The 19,854-nt window shown below is 36.3% G+C and overlaps 1 protein-coding gene across 1 annotated transcript; it reads left to right on the top strand.

Moving 5' to 3' along the window:
* The first annotated feature begins 7,894 nt into the window (after positions 1-7,894).
* On the top strand, positions 7,895-9,013 carry LOC114688032 (olfactory receptor 502-like). Its single transcript, XM_028862658.2, has one exon. It carries the CDS (start codon positions 8,042-8,044, stop codon positions 9,011-9,013), a length of 972 nt encoding a protein of 323 aa, XP_028718491.1. The 5' UTR covers positions 7,895-8,041.
* The last annotated feature ends 10,841 nt before the right edge of the window (positions 9,014-19,854 follow it).

Below are 19,854 nucleotides of genomic sequence, written 5' to 3'. Positions count from 1 at the left end.
GCAATACTTAAAAATTTTCCCTTGAGGAAGAGGTCTTGGTGGACTCTTTCATAGAACAAAGGGAAGCAATGCCTTCTGGGAATTGAGCTAAGTTTTAATCTAGTCTTTAAGATTAGAAGTCAAAAACAAAAATATTAAGGAAATGAAAACCTAATTGATCTTTGAAGCATTGTTATGTGGAATTGAGTGGGACTTTTGAGGCCTTTCTTCCAGAAAACAAGGACTTGGTTGTCAGGCCTATATTAGGCCTAAACCTTGGTGCCATGAAGTTGTACTTAAATCATTTCAATGTAAAGTGTCTTAGTAATTGGAACTTCTAGTGCAGTTTGGAGTTCTTCCATTTGAAAAATGTGATATTTGCATGGGATTGTTTGAATCTTGTTTTCTAGTCCCTCCCCATCACCACCCTCAGAGTCTGAAGGTAGATTTTTCTCTTGATAAAGGAACAAAAAAAGTGAACATCTTGTTCGTAAATTGGTATCTAGTAACTAGTGGTAAACTTGAAATGGTAGAATTCTTTAAAGCCTAATTCTAGGTAGACTTAGGAAAATGTATCTTAATTATTTTTGAACCTGTATTCACCTTGTTTTTTTCAAATATCTTAAGTTATATTTTCTTTTTCAGAGCTGCTTCTTATTTGGGGCTACTTTTTTTTTTTAAATTGAGGCATAATTCATAAAAGGGTACATTGTTTTGATGAGACTTTTTACAACTGTGGCTGGATGTCTTTCTTTAGTCTTCCAAGAAGGGCCATTTTACTTTTTTAGAGTTACTTTTTAAAGTCATGAGGTCAACAACTTGGACCACTATGCATGTAAGTGCTAATGCAAATTAAAGCCCAAGTTGACCTCCAGCAGCAGTTCATTCTATGTTGACAGTGAGAGAACACTTTGCCTGTTAGGATACTGTTACTCGTGGACTGAAATGCTGAAGAAACCCCTCCCCCTATTTTGTTTTTTGCAAAATCAAGGTATATTCTAGGGTTTCCTGGTTGACCTCAACAGATAAACTAAGCTGATAGTTTTAGTTCAGAAACGATCTGAATGTAGATTTACAGTCCACGCATACAGCTGGCTAAGTGAGATCGCTTTTACAGTTCTGCATGTATCCCATCGGTTCCCCATTAGTTACTGAACTCTTAAAACTGGTATTGTAACATTACCACAATGTTTTGCACCAATTTTATAAACTTTACAGTGCAAAAAAAAAATTTCCCTTTGTTTTATCCTTTCATCAGACACCAGAATCAGCATTTCTGAACACAAATCTCTCTCATAAATTCTGTGTTCTTTAAATGTAGCCTTTAGATTTTGAACCATATAATCATTTGTAATCCTTTGAGGATTGTCACCCAAAATCTTTTATATGTGTGTGTGTATACACACACACACACACACACATACATACACACATATATATACATACATACACACACATGCATGATGTGTGCATATTTTGGATATATGCAAATTGCATGATGGAGCATGTTTTGGATATATGCCCAAGAATGCTATGTCTGGGTCTTGAGTTAGATTGATTCCCAATTTTCTGAGACACAAACATATTGATTTCCAAAGTGACTGTACAATGTTGCACTCTCACCAGCAGTGGAAGAGTGTTCCCCTTGTTAGACATCCTCTCCAGGAGGAGCTGTCACTTGTGTTTTTGATCTTAGCCATTCTGCCAAGTGTAAGATGAATGCTCAGAGTCATTTTGGTTTGCATTTCCCTGATGGCTAAGGATGTTGAACATTTCTTTAATTGTTTCTCTGCTATTTGAGATTCTTCTGTTGAGAATTCTCTACTTAGATCTGTAACCCATTTTTAATTGGCTTATTTGGTTTTTTGACATCTAGTTTCTTGAGTTATTTATATATTTTCAACGTTAACCCTCTGTCAGATGTAGGTTAGTGAAGATCTTTTCCCATTCTGTAGGCTGTCATTTTGTAGTACTGATACTGTCCTTGACCTTACAGAAGCTTTTCAGTTTCAGGAGGTCCCATTTATTAATTGTCAATCTTAGTGTCTGTGCTATTAATATTCTATTCAGGAAGTTGTCTCCTGTACCAATGTGTTCAAGGCTATTTCCTACTTTCTCTTCTATCAGGTTCAGTGTACTTGGATTTATGTTGAGATCTTTCATCCACTTGAATTTGAGTTTTGTGCAGGATGATGGATATAGATTATTTGCATTCTTCTACATACCAACATCCAGTTATGCCAGCACCATTTGTTGAAGATGCATTCTTTTTCCATTGTATAATATTGGCTTCTTTGTCAAAAATCAGGTGTCCATAGGTTGTAACTAACATAAGAAAAACTATATACAAAAGTACAATAACTATATACAATATATACAAGTAATAAATACCTAAACAATGTCTAGTCCATTTGTATTTGACAAATTCAGAGAAAATAATTACATTATCTATCCTATTTTGGTAGTCCAAATTTTATCTAATTCACTTTCTATCCTAATTAATCTTCAACTATAACTAACTAATCTCCAACTCCCTCAGAGATCCAAGAAGGAAAATAATATTACCTAATAAAAAATAAAAATAGGAAGTACATGCAAGCAACTTCCAAAAAAATTGTGAGTTGACAGAAACAGCCAGCTGCCTGGACAGTCACCTGAGGTTTCTCCACAGTGTTGGGGCATCATCTTCAGCCTATAGGCTTAGTGTATCTGACAGACTCATTTGTGAAGTCCGATGTACACGAGGTCAATAGTTCAACCTCCCATTGGGTGAGAGTAGTCCATGTACCAGAAACACCTGAATTCCACTAGTGTCATGTCATTATTCAGGATTTTAAATTCTGGAAATTGTTGATGGTTTTTTAATTCAGCTGTCCATTTTTCTTGGCTGTGTTTATATGGCTTCATCTCAGCATCCCATTCTTTTCCACATCCCTCTATTAAATGCTCACTTTCCCTGTGTCCCATAAGTATGAGTGTGTTGTGAACTCATTTTCATTGAATTCTAGAAAGTCTTTATTTCTTCCCCAAACCAGTGGTAATTCAGTTGAATTGTTTCATTTCCCTGAGTTTTAGGCTTTCTGTTGTTTCTATTGTTGTTGAAATCTAGCTTTAATCTGTGGTGGTCTAACAGGATGTAGGAGGTTATTTTAATTTTCTTGTATCTGTTGAAACTTATTTTGTGGCCTAGTATGTAGTTAATTTTGGAAAGGATTCCATGAGGTCCTGAGTGGAAGGTATATTCTTTGGTGTTTGGGTGAAATGTTCTATAGATACTTGCTAGGTCCATTTGAGTCATAACATCTGTTACTTCCCTGTTTAATTTCTGTCTGAATGACCTGTCCATTGGTGAGAGTGGGGTGTTGAAATATCCCACTATTAAAGTTTGGGGTCTGATATGTGATTGAAGCTTTAGTAATGTTTCTTACTAAATACAAATGTGAGTGGCTTTGCGTTTAACTTTCAGGAATGTTTCTTACTAAATACTAATATGAATGCCTTTTTATTTTTCCTTTGATGAGTATGAAGAAGACTTACCCATCTCTTTAGGTTAATTTTTGTTTGATTCTACTTTATTAGATATCAGGATAGCTACAACAGCTTGCATCATAGGTCTGTTTGATTAGAAAACCTTTTCCAACCCTTTACTCTAAAGCAATACATGTCTTTGATATTGAGATGTGTTTCCTGTATGCAAAATACAGATAGATCCTGCTTTCATATCCATTCTGTTAGCCTGTGTCTTTTTATTGGCTAATTGAGACGATTGATATTAAAGTATATTAATGACCCTTGATTATTAATTCTTGTTTTTTATTGTTATTGGTAGTGTGTGTGTGTGTGTGTGTGTGTGTGTGTGTGTGTTTTCCTTCTTTGGGTTTTGCTGGTATGAGATTATATATTGCCTGTGTTTTCGTTGGTGTAGTTAACTTCCTTGGGTTGGAGTTTTCCTTCTAGCATCTTCTGTATGGCAAGACTTGTGGATAGATAGTTTAAATTTGACTTCATAATGAAATATCTTGTTTTCCTTTTCTATGGTGATTGAAAGTTTTGCTGAGTATAGTAGTGTGGGCTGGCATCTGTGGTCTCTTAGGACTGGAAGACATCAGTCTGAGCCCTTTTTGATTTTAGGGACTCTATTGACAAGTCAGATATGATTTTAATAGGTCTGCCTTTATATGTTCCTTGGTTTTATCCTTTGACACTTTTAATATTCTTTCTTTGTTCTGTATGTTTAGCATTTTGATAATTTTGTGGCACAGGGATTTTCTTTTCTTATCCAATCTATTTGTTATTCTGTAAGCTTCTTATACTTTTATAGGCATGGCCACTTTTAGGTTGGTAAATTTTTCTTCTATTATTTTGTTAAATATATTTCCTAGTTTTTTTGAGCTGGGATTCTTCTCCTTCTATTCCTATTATTCTTAGGTTTGGACTTTTCATAATGTTCTAGATTTCCTGGATGTTTTGTGTTAGAAAATTTTTAGATTTAACATTTTCTTTGATGGTTGAATCTATTTCCTCTATCTCTTCTTCAATGTCTGAGATTCTCTTTTCTGTCTCTTATATTCCATCTCTGATGGTGATGCCTGCATCTGTTCCTATATGCTTACCCATATTTCCTACTTCAATAATTCCCTCACTTTATGTTTTTTTGTTTCTTCTGTTTCCATTTTGAGGTCTTGAACTGTTTCCTTCACCTGTTTGCTTTTTTTTCTTGGCTTTCTTGTTATTCTTTAGGGGATTTATTGATTTTCTCCAATGTTTTACTTGTCTTTTCCTCAATTTCTTTAGGAGATTTTTTCCATTTCACTTTAAGGACCTCTATCGTCTTCATAAAGTTATTTTAAGGTCTTTTAATGTGCTTTAGCTACATTGGATTGTTCAAGTCTTGCTGTCATAGGATAGCTGGGGTCTGGTGGTGCCCTATTACTCTTTCTATTCTTGATTGTGTTTTTACACTAGCATTTAGGCATCTGGGTTTGGGATGGTTATAGGTCTAGGTGTTGATTCCTGTGTTTGTCTTTTTGGATGAGTGTTTTATTATTTGGTTTCTGTTTCTTCTCTGGTCTTCAGATCTAAGTAGTCAAGGGTTCTTCTGACTAGGAAGTCTTCAGGTCCAGTAGGGTGTCTCTGCTGGGGCTTGGGGTAGCCACCAAACCTGTGGCAATATTGCCAAATAAATGTGTGCTTCTGAGGTTCTGAGTACCTTCTTGCCCTCTGGAATTTCTAGTACAGCATGGCCTCCAGCATAGCAGGATTTTTCTGTTGGGCCTAGGGTGCCTAGATCCAGCCTGTCCTCTGATTTATCCAAAGTTTTCTTCCAAAATTGTGGGCCAGAATATGGAGCCTGGGGAGGAGGAGCAAACTGGGGTTGTTGGCCTGGGTTTATGGAGTATTTGCAGGCAGTGGGCAATATCTTACCTGGGGTAAGATTTGGCCTGGCCTCTGATAAAGCCAATATCTTCTTCTGAAGTTGTTGCCTGGGATATGGAAACAAGGGACAGAGTGCAGTCTACTCTACTCACTATTTTCTAAGTAACAATAATATTTTCTATTCTTGCCTATAACATTTGTGTGTGCCTCAAATACTTATTCAACTTTGCATCTCATCCATGCCTATATCTACCAAAGTACCTAATAGACCATGTTACATCAATCACTGAAATGCTAAAAGAAAAACTGGTACACTTGAATGAAAGAAACACAAATAGTCTACTTAATGATTGGTTTAATGTATTCAAACATAAAATAACCTGACTCAAATACCAACTTGAATGATTTAACTAAGGTAGTTGGTTATTATGTACATCCCATAATTTCATACTCACATAAAGAGGAAAATAGGAGATCACTTGAAATTGACAGACTCCTTGAAAATTAATTGTGTTTGTGTAAAATGAACTGCTCAATATTCATTGGGAATGATGCAATGATCTTTGGTGATTTGAATCCAGAGCCTCAAGGGGACATATCCCCAGTGACAAACAATGACAGTGGAGATAGCTTTGCAGCTATAAATTCATAATAACATTGAGTTTCTTACTCTGAAATAAATTCTTATACCAAGAGGTAAGATTTTGACTTTGCTGGTAAATGGAGATATTTTATTCTTTGAAATGTACTATATTTATAAATCATGGTGAAGAAATAACTCAGATGGAATCGAGCAATTATGTAATAGAAGGGAGAAAAAGAACCAATTTTCATAAAATCACCTTATAATTCAATACATAAATTATTCAGAATAACCAGGCATAAAATAAGTTTTCAGAGATTCCTTATTTATCCATGCATTGGTAAGACCAGAAACCAATATGACCTTCAAAGGTGTACACAAATAGTATTCAGCCAAAAGGCTAACATGTTCACTAGCTTTGAAATGCTTTGGTGGTGTACTGTAGGGGAATATAATATAGGAAGACCTTCTTTGTTGTGGCCCAAATGTTTCAGCATCACAGGAATCACTGTGGACAAATCAGGATGTAAATATAGAATGTGAGGGATTAGAGTCACTTGGTGCCATGCTGTGTGAACCTTGATGAACCTCTTAACTTCTTAGCTTGATTATTTATTGATTGGTGTCCTCTGTTGAAAATCATATGAACTCATCCCATCACACTCCAGTTAGAAAAAACTGTGACATTGGGAAAGAATTGGATGTGTCTAAATAAAAATATAATAATAGTGTGCTAAATATTATTCATATTTTACATGATGGCAAAACTGATATTTTAAATTTTAAATAGCAATTATCTAGTTTGAAGTATTTAAAATATTTAAGGAGCTTACGACAGGAACTTTCATTTGTAAATTTAGTGTGATCTTTATTTAGTTTTATAGACTTTGTGTATAATATCACCAACAAAGTAACTTTCTATGTACTAACCATAGAAAAGCTGAAATGTTATCCTTCTACCTGTCCCTAATTTGTGTATGCTCATAACAGCATTACCACCATTCATTTATGGTGTGGTCACTAAAAGTAATAGACTAAGGTCAATTTGCCTGGTGTTCATATCTTGTTTTATTTTTACTTTGTGTATATGTGTGTTGCCTATCTGCAGTTATGTGCATCATGTGCATGCATAGAGCCTGTGAAGACCAGAAGAGGCATTTGGTCCACAGAACTGTAAAAACAGACTGCTGTGAGAAAACATGTGGGTACTGGGAATGAAACCCAGGTCCCCTGCATTGCAGCCAGTGCACTTAATCATGGGGCAGTCTCTCAAACCCCATGATTCTTTTATTTCATATATATATATATGTATATATATATATATGAAATAATATATATTTATATGAATTATTATTTCATATATATATGGTACTTAACTTAAAACATTTTTGTGCTGTACAATAAAAATTATAAAAAACTAAATGCTATTTCATGAAAAATAGAAATACATGCAATTTTTAAAAATCCTGTGCTGGTGATCTAGGAAATAGTCAATAAATTTAGCAATGATTTAAGTCTTCATTGCATAACTGTATTATTTTACATTTTAATTCTTTGTTACACTTATAATAAATATGTTGTTAATTTCAAAAGACACATTATTTAATATATCTATTGGAGTGAAGGGAATAGTGCAGGCAACATAGCATAGGTGTGGATGTCAAAGAATAACATGTAGGATTTGGTGCTCTCCTCCTACCATATGAATACCAAGAACCAAACTCTGGTCATCAGATGTCAGGCTTGGTGGCAAGAACATTTACTTGCCAAGCCATCTCACCAGGCTGTCTTGTGGCTTTAAATCTTTAGCTTTAATGCAAATTAGAAAAATTTTTATTATGAATGAATGTAAATGAAAGTTATCATTATTTGTATCACATTTCTAGAAATTCTGATTAAATAATTTGAAGTACATACTGCACAGAAATGTATGAACAATGAAAACCCTGAGTAAAACATCCATTGTTGGTCCAATGTTCTGAATAATATATTAATTTGTAATGTTCTCCATGCTTGTATTAAATGAAATAAAGTGACCTATTAATAAATCCCTTCCTGTAATATATCCATCACTTCTTGGTCTGGCAGCAGCTACATTGTACCATGGCTTTCTTGGAGGATGGGAACCACACTGCAGTGACAGAGTTCATTTTATTGGGCTTGACAGATGACCCAGTCCTTAGAGTTGTCCTCTTCATCATCATCCTATGCCTCTACCTGGTGACTGTGTCTGGGAACCTCAGCACCATCCTTCTCATCAGAGTCTCTTCTCAGCTCCATCACCCCATGTACTTTTTTCTCAGTCACTTGGCTTCTGTTGACATAGGCATCTCATCTTCTGTCACACTCAATATGCTTGCCAATTTCCTGGTAAGTAAAAATACTATCTCTTACCTTGGATGTGGCATCCAACTCGGCTCAGCTGCATTCTTTGGATCTGCTGAATGCTTCTTTCTAGCTGCCATGGCTTATGACCGCTTCATAGCAATCTGCAACCCACTGCTTTATTCAACAAAAATGTCCACTCAAGTCTGCAGTCAGTTGGTTGTAGGATCTTATATAGGAAGTTTTCTTAATGCTTCCTTCTACACCATTTCCTTCTTTTCTTTTATCTTCTGTGGGCCAAATAGAATCAATCATTTTTTCTGTGATTTAGCTCCTTTGATGGAACTCTCCTGTTCTAATGTCAGTGTCTCTGGAGTTGTTATCTCATTTTCTGCTGGCTCAGTCATTATAACTACACTGTTAATTATAGCAGTATCATATTTCTATATCTTTGTCACCATCCTGAAGATGCGCTCCACTGAGGGCTGCCAGAAAGCCTTCTCCACCTGCACATCCCACCTCACTGCAGTCACTCTCTACTATGGAACCATCGCATTCATCTATGTAATGCCCAAGTCCAGCTACTCCAGAGACCAGAACAAGGTAGTGTCTTTGTTCTACATGGTGGTGATACCCATGTTGAATCCCCTCATCTACAGCCTCAGGAATAATGAGATTAAGGGTGCTCTGAAAAAACAAATTTATAAGCAAACATTTTTAAAGAATAATCAGTTGTTTTGTAAAACTTAATATAGCAATGGCAATAAGCAAGACTAATAAGACCATCATCTCAGGTTTGGTTATTATTATTCTCATTACTCCTTTTGCCCTATTTCTCCCAGTATTTATAGCTATTATATTTTATTTCATTTCTCTTTCATATAGTTTAATGTGTCTTTGAGAATCTTATACAATGTATTTTAATAATGTTCATCCTGACTCTTCTCAGTCCTATAGCTCCATCTCCTACACACCCAACATGATGTGCTTTTTTTTTGTTAAATCCAACTTGGACTCTCTGTATATATGTAGGTATATAGACATCTATTGACATAGGGTTAGCCTACTTGGGCCACACTCTTAAAGAATATTGACTCTCCTTTTCCTTGAAGATATCAATTGCCAATTGTTGCTGGAGTATTCTCCAGTCTAACCTGGGCCCACAGCCACTCAGACCCAAGTAAACACACAGATGCTTATATTAATTAAAACTGATTGGACTAATGGCTCAGGCTTCTTGATATCTAGATATTACACTTAAATTAACTCATTTCTATAACTCTATACATTGCATGTGCCTCATGCTTACCGGTATCTTTTCCCAGTTCTGTCTTCACATCTTGCTTCCTCTGTGTCTGGGTAGCGACTCCTGGCTCAGCCTTCCTGTTCCCAGCATTCTCCTCTCTCTTTGTCCCACCTATACTTCCTGCCTGGATACTGGCCAATCAGCACTTTATTTATTAACCAATGCCAGCAACACATTCATAGCACAGAGAGCAGTATCCACAACAGTCAATATTACCTTAGCTAGGGGTAGACTTCTTGCCTTTGATTCCTCTCCATGCTAGAATTTTGTCTGGTTTGAAATTGTAGATGCTGACACAGCTACCATGATTTTGTATCTAGAATCATTCTTTTTTTGTCCTGTAAACAATGTTTTTATGTAGTCGTCCACTACCTCTTGCTCTTAACAATCTTTCCATTCATTCTTTTACAATGATTCTGAGCTTAGAGAGAAGGGGATGTAATAAAGATGTTTTACTTAAAGCTGAGTGTACTACAGTCTCTAATTCTCTGCATGTTGTCAAGTTGTGTGTTAATTGCCATCTACTGTAAAAAGAAGCTGCTCTGATAATGGTTGTGAGAAGAAATAGTCTACTGATACAGTGACAAGCCACTGCAAATTGGTTTGATACTGTGTCTTTTTAGCAGGATAATGGTGGCAGGTTATTCCCTATAGCCTATGACATATCTAGCTTAGTTTTGGGCCCTGATACTGCTATTAATTGTAGGCTTCATTTTGTAGACCTAACCTTAGACCCAGTCAGTAAGTGTTTGGTTACTCCCGTAACATTTGTGCCAATATAGCAATAGTAGGCATGTCTTGTTAGGCTGATGGTTAGTTGCACTTGTAAGTTTCACAAATTATCTATAAATCACATATTATATTTATAAATATGGTCATATTAAACTATTATTATTCACAAATTTTAAATGGAATTTAAAATAGAAATTCAAAATAGAATTCAGAATCTCCTCTATCTTCCATGATTCTCTTCTTGTATTAACCTGACTTCTTTTTATTTCTAGAGATTATCAGGATCAGTGTACTTGCTATTTTCTATTTAGCAGATTTTAGCCCACTTTCCATATTATAATCCCTTTTCAGTTTCCTGATCAAATATCACTTGCCCTATGAGAATTTCATTGCTATCCTACCCAAGATAAAACCACCCACCTCGATCATAGCTACCTTTATCACTCATAGCATTTCCATTTATTCTTCTTCACCATGTTCTAAGTTTTAAAAAGTTGACTCATCTCTAGTGTAATTTCTACTGAAGTAACAATTTCATGAGAATTATTTCATTCAGTAACAGTTCTTTAGTGTCTGCTTGGTCCTATAACACAATAAATATTCAATATCTAGATGTAATGGTTTGCTCAATGGTTATCCTGTCTACCTGTAGTTTCAAATAATTTCATAATTTCAAATTCTGAAACAATATTCTATAAAGAATTTGAGGTCATGAAGGCAGACACCATTGGTTTTGGATGCCTTTTCCCTGTCTTCTTCCTAAACCGTCCTCAAATTGTCAAAAAAAAAAAAAAGAGCTATGAGTCTTCCGACTATGTAAATTAATGTTATTTACTGGTCATTAACATTTTATTTCTCAATTGTCAAAGCTCAGATAATACTTGATGTAAAATATGAAAAACAATTAAACATTCTGACCGTAGTGTTGTAGATTCAGTGTTTATGGGAAGGTTAAACTATTTGTTCAAGAATTTGGTGAGAATTTTGTATTGAGGACTCCCATTGTAAGTTTGCGTCCTAGTTTAGGTTTTCATTGCTGTGAAGAGACATCAAGAACATGGCAACTCTTATAATGAAAACATTTAATTGGTGGGGCTTGCTTACAGATTCAGAGGTTCAGCCCCTTATCATCATGATGGGGAGTATGGCAGCATGCAGGTAAACATGGTGCTGAAATAATAACTGGAAGTCTTACATCTTATAGGCAATAGGAAGTCCACTGACACACTGGGTAGTAGTATCCTGAGCATATGAATCTCAAAGCCTACACCACAGTGACACACTTCCTCCAACAATGCCATACCTACTCCAACAAAGCTACAGCTCCTGGGAGTGCCACTCTCTGTGAGATTATTTGTGGCAATTACATTCAAAATACCACAGTGTATGAGGGTGAATATGTAACTTCAGTGTTTATTTTACAATCTTGAGTGCCCTTGTGTTTTCAGCATAGATGATAAGAATCAAAATGTCATCTTAGATTTTTCCTTTGATTAGTATGCAGTGTCCTTCCCTATCTCTTCTGATTAGCTTTGTTTTGAGCTCTATTTTGTCAGATTTTTAAATGTATACACCACTTCCTTCTTAGGTACACTTGCTTGTAACATCTTTTTCAACTCTTTACCCCAAGGTAATGTTTATCCTTAATGTTAAGGTATGTTTCTTAGATGCAGCAGAAGGATGAATCCTGTTTTCAAATCCATTCTGTGACTCTGTCTTTTTTATTGGGGAATTGATATTGGATATTGAAAACAAATGATTTTTATAGTTCTTATTTTATTTATAATTGGTATTGGTGGGGGTGGTTTTTGGTCTTTCAATTGGTTTTAGGTTTGGGATAATTTTCATTGTTTAAGAGGGTTGGCTACAAGTTGTTGTTGTTAATGGTCAGGAAACAGGCTAAACAAAGGAGATTAGATTTAAGGTTCCTGTTTGGGAAAAAAAAAAGGTATATAGAAATGATAGAATGGAGGGTAGATTATTGAATCTACTCTGAAAATAAAAGAGAGGATATAGATATGATATAGATTAAAAAGATAGATTATTGAATCTACTTTTTTTTTTTTTTTTTTTTTTTTTTTTTTTGTATTTCGTTTTGCGTACTTAGAGCTGCTCGAACTCACAGAGATCGCCTGCTTGCTGAGTGCTGATTAAAGGTGCCCACCCGCCCGAATCTACTTTTAAAAGGCAACTACTAGTTTTAAATACTTTACATTGCATTGAATTATTGTATATAAATTATATATATAGATAGATATAGATTGATATTGTTAGAAAATGCTGTATGTATATTTCTACTCTTATTCTGGACATTGTAATTATATAGTTCATTTGACAATGTAAGGCAATTTGCTAAACCTTAAATGTTATTATTAATAACTATTAGGTTATAAAGAAATGAAAGTTAGTAGTTAGACATTACAATAGAACTTGTAGTCACATTAGGTGTTTTCAAGGTCAAGCAGAGATATATTTTAGATAGATAGGTCATCTTCAAACCTTTCAGAGATCTACATAATTTGGCATTTAAAAATGTTCTAACAACTTAGAATTGTTTCCTTTTTTATGACTATGAGACATGTCGGCTCCTAGCAGCACCAATCTACTACAGAGAAGATACTTGATAATTGTTTCATTATCTGTAATTTTACTATGTAAAAGTTATAACCTTCCTTTAAAAAAAAAAGAAAAGGGGAAGTGCTGTGGGATGTTCTGTATGACAAATGTGTTAATAAATAAAACACTGATTGGTCAATAGCCAGACAGGAAGTACAGGCAGGACTAACAGAGAGGAGAATTGAGGGAACAGGAAGGGAAGGGAGAGACTGCCTGGAGCTGCTGCCAGGACAAGGAAGGTGTAAGGTACCAATAAGCCACAAGCCACATGGTAAAGTATAGATTAATAAAAATGGGCTAATATAAGAGTAAGAGCTAGACAATGATGGGTCTGAGCTAATGGCCAAGCAGTTTAAATAATGTAAGAATCTGTGTGTTTATTTTATAAGTGGGCTCCAGGACTGGCAGGACTTGGCAGGAGCTGGAGAGAAATTCTCCAGCTATAAGTATGGGCATTGAAGAAAACTCCATATGGAGTTAACTTTCATTGTAGCAAAAGTTAGCCATTGGGCAACAAAATGTCCTCTCATCGACTGCTAACTAAGAGGACAAAATGGACAGACAGGACACAAAACAAAGGACTACCAATTCTTGCCAAGACAGGTGTGGTTGTGACTTTAGCAACAGGTGTTCTCTGAGGCCAGGACAATATGGCATCATCGCTGAAGTGGCTTTGCAATCTGGAAAAAGTAGTGTCCCTTTTTTTGAAGGCAGCTGAACAGACAATGGACCAATGGCTTCTGGTGTGCAGCAGAACACTTGCTGAAACAGTTATTCTTAAAAGAGTAACTAGGCTGACAGAGTCTAACCTCTTAATGGTAGACTGGCATTTAATAAAAGAGATGAAGCCACCTACAAGCCGAGAAGAATGGGATGTGGAGAAGAATGGGATACCACGATGAAGGCATCCACAAGCTGAGAAGAATAGGCAGTCAAATTCTAAAATCACCAGCAATTTCCAGAATTTAAAATCCTGAATCATGACAGGACACTGGTGGAATTCAAGTTTATCTGGTACATGGAATAGTCGCACCAAATGTGAGGTGGAGCTGTAGGCCTTGTGTACATCCCACTTCACAAATGAGTCTGTCAGATATGCTAAGCCTATAGGCTCAAGATGATACCCCAATGTTGCAGAGAAATCTCTGGTGACTGTCCAGGGAGCTGGCTGTTTCTGTCAACTCACATTTTTTTCTGGAAGTCACTTGTTTGCATTTCCTGTTTTACTAGGTAATATGATTTCCCTCTTGGGTCTCTGAGGGAGTTGAAGATTAGATAGTTGTAGCTACAGTTTTCCTTGTTAAGAAATTTCAGAAAAGAAACTCACTAAGTGGTGTAAAGTGTATAAATTTGAAAGATATCATAGGACAGTTTTCTGTTGATAATACAAGTTAGGATAGAAAATGAATTAGGTACATTTTGGACTCACCAAAATAGGGTAGATAATGGAATATTTTCTCTGAAATTGTCAAATGGACTAGACATTGTTGATGTATTTATTGCTTGTATATATTGTATATAGTTATTGTACTTATTGTACATAGTTTTTCTTATATTAGTTATAACTTTTTTATTATTTTTTATTTTTATTAGACAAAAAAGGGGAATGTAGTGATATTTTATTTGTATGTTAATAAATAAGTTTGCCTGGAGATGAGAGGAAATAGCAAGCCATTAACACAAAAGTCAGGCAGTAGTAGCATACACCCTTAATCCAATCACTTGGTTTGCAGGGTCTCTGTGTGTTCAAGGCCATGCTAGGGAACAGAGCCAAGCATGTTGACACATACATTTAATCCCAGTGCCAACCATAGAGACCTGGAGGTCTGTACAGACAGGCAGTGACAAGGAAGTAAGGTAGCTGCGCTAAGAGCCAATTTGAGAGAGCAGAACAACAAGGCAATAAAGGCAGGAGGAGACAGGAAGTAGCTCACTTTTTTGGGAGCTGCAAAGCTGGTGAGGTAAGGTTGATGGCTCTCATATTTCCCTGAACTCTAAGGCTTTCACTCCTATATTTGGTTCCATGTTTTTTTATTTAATAAGACTGTTTAGAAATTTGTCTACAGGGTCTTGTTTTCTTGGTGTCCTCCTTCCCCTCTGACTCTTTTTTTTTTTAAGATTTTATTTATTTTTTTATGTATACAGCATATATGACAGCAGGCCAGAAGAGGGCACCAGATCTCATTACAGATGGTTGTGAGCCATCATGTGGTTGCTGGGAATTGAACTCAGGACCTCTGGAAGAGCAGTCAGTGCTCTTAACCTCTGAGCCATCTCTCCAGCCCCCAATCTGACTCTTATGCTCTAGATGCCTCCTCTTCTGTGGGGTTTCTTGAGCCCCAAGGGGAGGGATTTGATAAAGACATTCCATTCCCATCTCAGTATTCCAAGGTCTGTCACTCTCTGCATAATTTATGACTGTGTGTCTCTATTTGTTATTGTTCCTATCTGCTGCAGCAGGAAGCTTCTCTGATAATAACTGAACGAGGCACTGATTTACATATGTAAAACAGAATATGATTAAGAGTCATTTTATCACTACTTTTTTTTCTATTTTTAAGCCAATATTATTTGTTTCCCCACTAGGTCCCTGAGGTGTCTACTCTCAGTTTCTTGGTCACCCAAGCAGTGTCATGTATGGGATACATCTCGTAGAGTAGAACTAAAGACAAATCAGACATTGATTAATTACTCCCACAAGCTTTGTGTCACCATTGCCCTAGCATTTCTTGCAAGTTGTACAACATTGTAGATAAAGGGTTTGTGGCTGGCTTGGTAATTACATTAGTTTTTTGGTAGCATGCAGAATACCTTCATACCAAATATTAGAACACAGATGTGAAGGCTCTATGAGGAAACCAGCTCGACATGTCCATGGACAATATAGATATTGTCATCAGCAATGGGGCCTTGATATCATTTTGTAGAGAGCAACTTACAGTCTTGTCAACAGCCTGGGTTCTTTGGGGATTCCCATGGGACCCCTTTGGCTAACAACTCCATTAGATATATATAATCTAATCCTGGTACTGGGAGCTTCTTTGCATGACAAAAGATGGATAGTTGGAATTTTGTCTCCCCTATTATTTGGTGACTTCCTTTAGACCACCTTCATATATGTATATATCTTAGGAAGTTTCTACTATATCAGGTTTACATGCAGCTCCTCAAATGTCCCTCAATTTTTGCATTCTTTCCAAGTATTCCCTCCCATAGTGCCTTCCCCCCACTTGACCCTTCCATTCCACCCCTTCCATCCATTCATATGTATCTATTTTTCCCCTTTCTTAACAAGATCTACCTGATTCCTCTACTCCATTACTCTATACTCTGGGTTCTATTGATTGTAGCTTGATTATTATTCATTTAACAGAAAATGTCCACATGTAAGTGAATACATACAATATTGATCTTTTAGGGAATGAGATACCTCATTCTGGATAATTTTTTTTTCTAGATCCATCTAACTGCCTGCAATTTCATTATATCAATTTTTTTAGATGCTGAGTAATTCTCTGTTATGTGAATGAACTAATTTAGCAACTAACAGTAGGAGCATTAAACAAGAAGAATATTCAGTTGTTCAGGAGCTGCCTGAGAAGTATTGCTTGATTAAGACAATGGATTTCATTTCTTAGGTCTGTACTGTTAGGTGATAAGAATTATTACTTATGATATTGTACACTATGTGACTACCAATGTAGCAAGAGCAGAATGACTATAAATTGCAGGATATCTATTTTGAGACACAATGGGGGGAAGTTACAATAATACCAATAACACATGTATTTTGGGTGAAGCTACAAATGTATAGTAGCTGAAACTAGTAAAATAACTTAGACATTGAAAACTTTAAAAAAAATAAGGAAAGAGAAAGAGAATGTAATAAGAATATAAATATGGTGAAAGTACATGATATGCATGAATGAAACCAATAATTTTGCCTAATAAATATATAACAATAAAGGGGAAAATTAAAAGACAGAATAATGGGGTAACTTCTGATGACAAACATAATAGGAAAATGTTTGAAAGTAAGCATAGAGGATGTGAAAGTAATGGCTATATCCTCAATAAATACATGACATCAAACAGAGTATGAAAGGAATCCCAGTTTCCACTAATGATTCAATAAATACTGTGGTAATTAACATCTTCTGCATAGTAGGGTTCTACTGTTGTGTACCTGTTCTTGTACTTCTGCCTTGGTAGGGTGTCTTCCATGCACAGTGGCCTTTTACTTGATTTATTAATCATGGTTTCTACAAACAGCTACTATCATCATTAAAATATCTTGTCACTACTGCATTCATATAAATGGCACAAATTCTATCTTAAAGAATTATATCAGTTGGGGGCTGGAGAGATGGTTCAGTGGTTAAGAGCACTGACTGCTTTTCCAGAGGTCCTGAGTTCAATTTCTAGCCACAGCATGGTGGCTCACCACCATCTGTAATGAGATCTGGTGTCCTTTTCTGGACTGCAGGCATACATGCAAGCAGAACACTGTATCTATAAAAAATGAATAAATATTTTTAAAAAACAGAATTATATCAGTTGCTTCACAAAGGTTTTTTATTTTCTTTAAAGAAGTGTAATACCATTACAGGTAGATAAAGACAAACACTTAAGGATATGTACAGAATATAATGGGTGACAAATACAATAAATGCTATAAAAAGGAAGTTCTCTGTCATTCAAAGTATCACTGTTTGAAACACTTTACCATTGCAAACTCCAAACAAGCTTTTGTTTGTTTACAATGGCAGATATTTCCTACTTTTACTGACTAGACATTTAATCTCTTCTCTAACATCAATAATTGCTTTCCAGGTTACCTATCATACTGCTAATTGATGGCACTTGTTCTTTGTCATTATGTTGGCTAAAATCAATCGAAAGAGATCTGGAAGGATATTACATATTTATCACAGGGAAAATCTGACAAGATGAAGGCTCAATTCTGAATATTTATGCCCCAAATACAAGTGTGGTAGTATTCTAATTGTACTGAAATGTGGTTTTGATTGTATGTTAATAAATAAAGTAGCTTGGGGGTCAGAGCTATTAGAGCCATAGACAGAGTGTGGCAGTGGTGGCACAAGCCTTTAATCCCATAGATCTCTGTGTGTTCAGGAATACAGCCAGCATTGGAGACACATGCCTTTAAGACCTGGGGGGGGGGCCTGTACGTACAGACAGTGACGAGGCACTCACGTGTTTGGGTTTACAACCAATGAGAAGGCAGAATGACTATGAAACAACTTACACACAGGGAAATAGCTCTCTTTCGGGAAGCTAAGACCACTGCAGGAGGAAGGGTGAGATTTTTAGCTCTGAACTCTGACCTCTTGGATTTCTCTTTTACATTGGTTCTGTGTTTCTTATTTAATAAGACAGTTGGTTACATCTACATCTGGCGCCCAACATGACAAGAATCCATTAAAAACCGCTTGGCTTGGCGGCAGGTCCGCTTTCCCGCAAGGGCGGCAGGCCGGGCAGTTGGCTTCCTAGCCCGGGGCCTAGGTCAGCATAGCCTCAGGCCAGACTAACTGTGAGCTGCTTGCTTAAAGCCTGCTTGCTTAAAGCCGGTGCTACAAACAACTCAGACCTGCCCTGCCAAACAGGGCCCCGCCTATAAAGCCAACGCACGTGGTCAGAGCTTAAGGAAGCCAGAGCCAAGCCTTGACTCGGCTCAAGAGGGAACATGTGGCTGGATTTAAGCTTTAGCCGGCTACACTTTCTTGTGTTCTCTCTCTCTCTCTCTCTCTCTCTCTCTCTCTCTCTTCTCTCTCTTTTTCTCTTCTGTGGATTTACACCTCGGACACTAGATGGCTGTTTTGAAATTTCCTCGGATTTCTACTGTTCTAGGCAGATTTGGTAAGTCATAACATATCAGATATTTTAAAGGAAACTATTTAAAAGAGAATTTATTTCCACATTTAAAAAAATGGGTTTTATGTGTACATTGGAAGAAAATTGGGTTTTGTTCGAAATTTAGGCAGTCTGACAATGGAACAACTATATGAGAAGATTATTATTGTTGGAATTATGCACTTTATCACTATGCTTATCCTCCTTTTGCAGTTTAAAAACATAGTCAATTTAAGTGCAAGGATGACAGCTTTAGAAAAACTTGTTAAACCTGTAAAAATTCAGACAGAAGAAATTAACAGCGAAGTTGTTTTAAGTCTGGATCATAAGGTTACAGAAAGAAAGCCTGTTTTCACACAGTCACCCTTAATTTATCCTGTAACCATACAGCAGATGCCTGATCAAATGGCTACACAAAATATTTGGGCTCCAATTCAAATGTTGGATTTAAAAAGGTTTAAGGAAGCAATAGTATCTTATGGCATGCATTCCCCATATGTAAAGCAAATGTTAAACTCTTGGTCAACATATAATAGGATTGTACCACAGGACTGGCAGGACCTTTCACAGGCTGTTCTGAAAGCCAGCCAGAGACTTCAATTTCTAACGTGGTTCAAGGATGAGGCAAAAAAAAAAAAGAAAAACAATGGAGGGATAAAGGAATACAAGTTTGCCAGGATCAGCTTATTGGAGACGGCCAATATGCTTTAGTACAAACACAATGTTTATATGATGTCCAAACCCTAATTTTATGTTGAACGGCAGCCTTGAATGCATGGGACAGAGTTGAGGAACCAGGAAAAAAATCCGAGTCATTTAAAAAGGTTATGCAGGGCCCAAAAGAATCTTTTTCCAATTTTTTACAAAGACTGGCTTCAGCAATAAAGAGAATGGTCTCGGATTCAGAAGCTAGTAAGGCAATAATTGAATCTTCGGCCTTTGAGAATGCAAATGCAGCATGCAAAAGAATAATCAGGCCATTAAGGCAAGATCTGCACCTTTGGAAGATTGGATTAGAGACACAGTTAATGTTGAGGTTGATGAGCATGATGATATGTGGTTA

Source organism: Peromyscus leucopus, chromosome 1 (genome assembly GCF_004664715.2).
Source record: "Peromyscus leucopus breed LL Stock chromosome 1, UCI_PerLeu_2.1, whole genome shotgun sequence".
NCBI lineage: Eukaryota > Metazoa > Chordata > Mammalia > Rodentia > Cricetidae > Peromyscus > Peromyscus leucopus.
Note: the sequence above shows the minus strand (reverse complement) of the source record. Positions and strands in the feature narration are given on the sequence as shown.